At 40.1% G+C, this 5,574-nt stretch overlaps 1 protein-coding gene across 2 annotated transcripts in view; it reads right to left on the bottom strand.

Moving 5' to 3' along the window:
• The window catches only part of mcc (MCC regulator of WNT signaling pathway), a 193,863-nt gene that overhangs the window by 180,139 nt on the left and 8,150 nt on the right, over positions 1 to 5,574 (bottom strand). For both annotated transcript variants that reach the window (XM_043710801.1, XM_043710810.1), the window contains exon 2: positions 2,932 to 3,179. In XM_043710801.1, the coding sequence (XP_043566736.1) occupies positions 2,932 to 3,179 (248 nt within the window). The remainder of the gene's footprint in view (positions 1 to 2,931; positions 3,180 to 5,574) is intronic.

The following is a 5,574-nucleotide window of genomic DNA, read 5'->3' as shown; positions in this document are numbered from 1 at the left end:
GGGGGGGGGAGGGAGGAGAGGAGATACTAAACGAGTATTTTGCATCAGTGGTTACTGTTGATGAGGACATGGAAGATATAGAATATGGTGGAAACAGATCGTGACAACGGATTGCTGGGCCCTTTACTGAGATGTATGTATCATAGATAGTCACAGGTGAGGTGCCGGAAGATTGGAGGTTGGCTAACATGGTACCATTATTTAAGAAAAGGTGGTAAGAACAAGCCAAGGAACTATAGATTGGTGTGCCTGACGTCAGTGGTGGGCAAGTTGTTGGAGGGAATCCTGAGTGGCAGGATTTACACGTATTTGGAAAGGCAAGGACTGATTAGGGATAGTCAACATAGCTTTGTGCATGGGAAATCATGTCTCACAAACTTGATTGAGTTTTTTGAAAAAATAACAAAGAGGATTGATGAGGTGGCCGTGATCTATATGGACTTCAGTAAGGCATTCACCAAGGTTCGCTGTGGGAGACTGGTTAGCAAGGTAGATCTCATGGAATACAGGGAGAACTAGCCATTTGGATACAGAACTGGCTTGAAGGTAGCAGAAAGAGTGCGGGGAAGGTTGTTTTCAGACTGGTTGGCTTGCGACCAGTGGAGTGTCACAAGGATCTGTACTGGGTCCATTTCTTTTCGTCATTTATATAAATGATTTGTATATGAACATAGGAGATATACTTAGTAAGATTGCAGATGACACCAAAATTCGAAGTTTGTGGACAGCAAAGAAGGTTACCTCAGTTTACAACAGGGATCTTAGATCAGATAGGCCAATGGGCTGAGGAGTGACAGATGGAGTTTAATTTAGATAAATGTGAGGTGCTGAATTTTGGGAAAGCAAATCCTAGCAGGACTTATACACTTAATGGTAAGGTTCGAAGGCGTGTTGCTGAACAAAGACACCTTGGCGTGCACGTTCATAGCTCCTTGAAAGTGAAGTCGCAGGTAGATAGAATAGTGAAGACGGCGTTTGGTATGCTTTCCTTTATTGGTCACAGTATTGAGTATAGGAGTTGGGAGGTCATGTTGTGGCTGTACAGGACATTGGTTAGGCCACTGTTGGAATATTGCATGCAATTCTGGTCTCCTTATCGGAAGAATGTTGTGAAACTTGAAAGGGTTCAGAGAAGATTTACAAAGATGTTGCTACAGTTGGAGGATCTGAGCTTTAGGGAGAGGCTGAATAGACTGAGCTGTTTTCCCTGGAGCTTCAAAGGCTGAGGGGTGACTTCACAGAGGCTTATAAAATAATAAGCAGCATGGATAGGATAAATAGACAAAGTCTTTTCCCTGGGGTGGGGGAGCCCAGAACATGGGTTTAGGGTGGGAGGGGAAAGATATAAAAGGGGCCTAACGGGCAACTTTTTCACACAGAGGGTGGTGTGTGAATGGAATGAGTTGCCAAAGGAAGTGGTGGAGGCTGGTACAATTGCAACATCTAAAAAGGCATCTGGGTGGATATATGAATAGGAAGAGTTGAGGGGGCTCTGGGCCAAGTGCAGGCAAATGGGACTAGATTAGGCAGGGATATCTGGTCTGCATGGATGAGTTGAACCAAAGGGTCTGTTTCCATGCTGTACATCTCTAAGTCTATATCTATGCATGCACACGATTCAGACACTGTATACTGTTAATTCATGTGCAATGTTTGCACTGCACACTTTGAGAGCTGACATGACACAAACAAGACAGACAGAAGAGCGAATGGATACAGCCTGTACCCCTGCCTAGATTGGCCAACTCTCTCCATTTAACCATCCCCAAGCCACCTCTAATATTCACAGCCACATTTGTTCCTGCGCATATGCATATTTAGGTGAAAATAGCTTGCATGCTTTGTGGAATCAGCAAACATTGCCATATTTAATCCAGTAAACAAGCAGGTAATCATTAGCTCCTTAAACACACATTTCTGCAGGGGCTGGAGGTCAGAATTCATTATGGAAACTATAGTTGGACATAAACATTCTGTTAAAATTAGTAGTCTATCTTGTTGAGATTAATTCCAAATCACAAAGCACAGTAACTCGTCAATTCAAATCATGTTTTAAGAACATTATTGAAATTACAAGAGTTGCTTGATTGTTGCTTAGTCACACAGCACTTAAACACTGCTGAAGAGGAAAAGTCGAAGCTTTTCAACTTGCATCATCAGGACTGGAACACAAGAAACAAAACTCAAAAAGACAACAATTTTTGCAGCATAAAGAGGGTGCTGCTGGATTAGACCATGGAGATGCAGCAGGAACTGTTAACTGCCAATTTTAGTTTGCAGAAAGACGTAAACCACACTGGCAAACTGATTGGTCAGGCCACTGCCGTAGGGAATGCAGCAATGATTGAGAAAAGATTCACAGATTGCCAATGAGAAAAGGTGCAATGCTTGGACAAATTCCTTCTGCCCACAAAGAATAAGGTCCTACACATGAATACAAGTAGCTTTGAACACATACAACTAAATCATAACACAAGCCTGTCCAAACCTTAAACAACCAATGAAGTTTTTCGCACATTTGGGATTGTTATGCAACAGCAGACTCACATCTTATGCTGGATATGATGTTCTGAGGTTTGCAAGCATAGGCTGGCTGAATACAACTGGCATACAAAAGGATCTTTTACTGTTCCATATTTCAGATACAGACATTTCCTTAAGCTGTTGACTACAAACATCCCTAGCACAAGTCCTGTTGGCAGTCAATGTTAATGAGATACTCACATTAAAGAACTAATAATTATGGTAGAACGAAAATGTCAAAGTGTAGTATTATATTACATTCATGACATTCACTAATCACTGCAGCGTATGTCATGCATAGTAATTACATGGCAAATTCAACTCAATGGATCTTTCAATGTCACACAGAGAAAGCTAGAAATTATGCAAAGGTAAAATTGAACTTTTTCATTTATGTAACCTACATACCAAGGCTGTTATCACTGCTAGTTGGCCATGAAGCTATGCGATCACGCAATTTTCTTATTTTGCAAGATTCATGTGACTTCACTGAGAGTTCACCTTCTTCCTTTCTTATTTCAGATACCAACTGCATACGGCAGCGTGCAAAATCCTCAAAGGAGATTTTCCCATTCTCATCTGCTCCCAACTGATGCATAATCTCTGCTACTGATTCCTCCATGTTTAGTTGCCGACATACCATAAGCAAGTCATTCCTAAAGAGAGATAAGCAAAGAAATATCACCAAACTATCACATCCTTAAATTTGCTGTGAACGCTGACGATGCCATGTACAACATTGTTGAGGAATAAAGTGCCATACCGAAAAAAATCGTTACCATAAGATACCAGTTACTTTCTTCTGAAATCACAGCAATGTAATATATTAAAGATCTTTCTGTTTGTTTATAAACCAAAAGTGATAGTTTCTACTCAAATATTTCACAACACTACATTAGTGTACTTCACACATTTTGCAATCCCACCTAGCTTTGTATAGTCAACAAAACCATTGACATCTAAATAATTAATATAAATTACAAATAGCCAAGGGCCAGCAGTAGTCAATTACTGTATGCTAATACCTCTACATCACCCAACTGCATAAGCCCTCATCTTGCATACTGGAATTTTGTGTTATAACTCAAAACTATTTTGCAAATTCAGATGTACATCTAGTGGTTCCTGTTTATCCTACAAGTTACATCCTCAACAAAGTTAAATCTGTCAAACCCAATTTCCCTTCCATAAACCCCTGTAAATTAAACATTTTCTGACCATACTATAAGTGTATATTCAAGGTTGCCTCAATAATAGATCTTAGCATTTCTCCAATTAAACTCAAGGCATTCAAACATTTAATGTGTCTTCATAACTGATCAAAGTTCTCAGTAACAAATTTGGTTTAGCCAAGTTATATTTTCATGTATATATTTTTCAAATGTAATTTGGTCCAAAAGCTTTTTTTTTAAAAAAAAAGACTCTTTCCTCCTAAAAAAAGTGATTATGTTTACCTTTTAGGGGATAAAACACAGAACAATGGAAGACAAAATTACTCAAGATGCAAAACAAATTTTTGCAGCATAGGCAATTGGTATTAAGAACAAGTGCCATACGTAAAACTAATAAAATTAGGTATACATCTTTTTACATCATCTTTTAAGAAGCAACATAAACCAGGAGCTCTGTCCAGCGGCTGAATGAAATTCAACAATGGACAAAGTAATAGTTGGTCAATTTGTTAGACACTAAACATTGGCACACAAAACACCATTTTCATCCTCAAAAAAAATCTCTCCAAAATCATGGAGTTACTTAATTGCTCCATATTAACAATCATTCATAAGTGGTGACTATTTTGAAACTTCGTCAGCAACTAAAGCAAAACCTTCTAGGCATAAATCACAACAGTTCATATCAGTTACTTGATCCCTCGCACCAAGATATCAAGACAACTAGTAAAACATGCATGGGCTTCAAAGCTGATGCTGAATACTAATGTGAGTATAGCATTTAAGTAGCTAACAAGGGGGTTCAACTTATACATTTAAAGACATGTAAAAATCTGGATTTGAGAGCCTGGTTATAAACAATGAGCTTATCTCGTTCCCGGGTATTTAGAGTACAGTAACTCCATCCCATGAAAAAACGACAAACTATATCCCATTGTAGTCTATAAAACCATGACACAAAGGAGAAGTAGGCTATTCAATGAGATAATGGCTGATCTGGTATATCTGAACTCCTTTTGCCCATTTTCTCCCTTGCTGACTAAAAACAGGCTCACTACCATCATATCGATCTTAAGTGGGTGACCCCTTACATGCCCTCTGTTTCTCCTTGTGGGGGAGTCTAGGATCAATCTCTCTGCATCTACCTGACTAAAAGCAAAGTGTCCAGATCCTGGAAATCCAAAACAAACAATGCTGGAAAAAAAACCTGAAAGAATTGCAGATGCCATACATCAGAAACAAAACAATAATAGAGATTGTTGGTAAAACTGAGCAGATCTGGCAGGATCTGTGGAGAGAAATCAGAGTGATGTGGCAAATATGATGCTAACACCTCTACATCACCCAAATGCATAAGCCCTCATCTCGCATATTGGCATTTTGTGTTGTAACTCAAAACTGTTTTGCAAATTCAGATGTACATCTAGTGGTTCCTGTTTATCCTACAAGTTACATCCTCAAAATAGTTAAACTTGTCAAACCCAAATCCTGATGAAGGGCTCCTGCCTGAAACATCAATTTTCCTGCTCCTCAGATGCTGCCTGATCTGCTGTGCCTTTCCAGCACCACTCTAATCTTGAGGAGAAAGTGAGGTCTGCAGATGCTGGAGATCAGAGAAGGACTCAAAGCCCTCCGCTTCTTTCTTTCCCGCCGTACCGACCAGTACCCTTCCACAGACACCCTCCTTCGACTGACTGAACTGGTCCTCACCCTGAACAACTTCTCTTTCCAATCCTCCCACTTCCTCCAAACCAAAGGAGTAGCCATGGGCACCCGCATGGGCCCCAGCTATGCCTGCCTCTTCGTAGGGTATGTGGAACAATCCATCTTCCGCAGCTACACTGGCACCACCCCCCACCTTTTCCTCCACTACATCGAT

Source organism: Chiloscyllium plagiosum, chromosome 2 (assembly GCF_004010195.1).
Source record: "Chiloscyllium plagiosum isolate BGI_BamShark_2017 chromosome 2, ASM401019v2, whole genome shotgun sequence".
NCBI classification, from domain to species: Eukaryota; Metazoa; Chordata; class Chondrichthyes; order Orectolobiformes; family Hemiscylliidae; genus Chiloscyllium; species Chiloscyllium plagiosum.
Note: the sequence above shows the minus strand (reverse complement) of the source record. Positions and strands in the feature narration are given on the sequence as shown.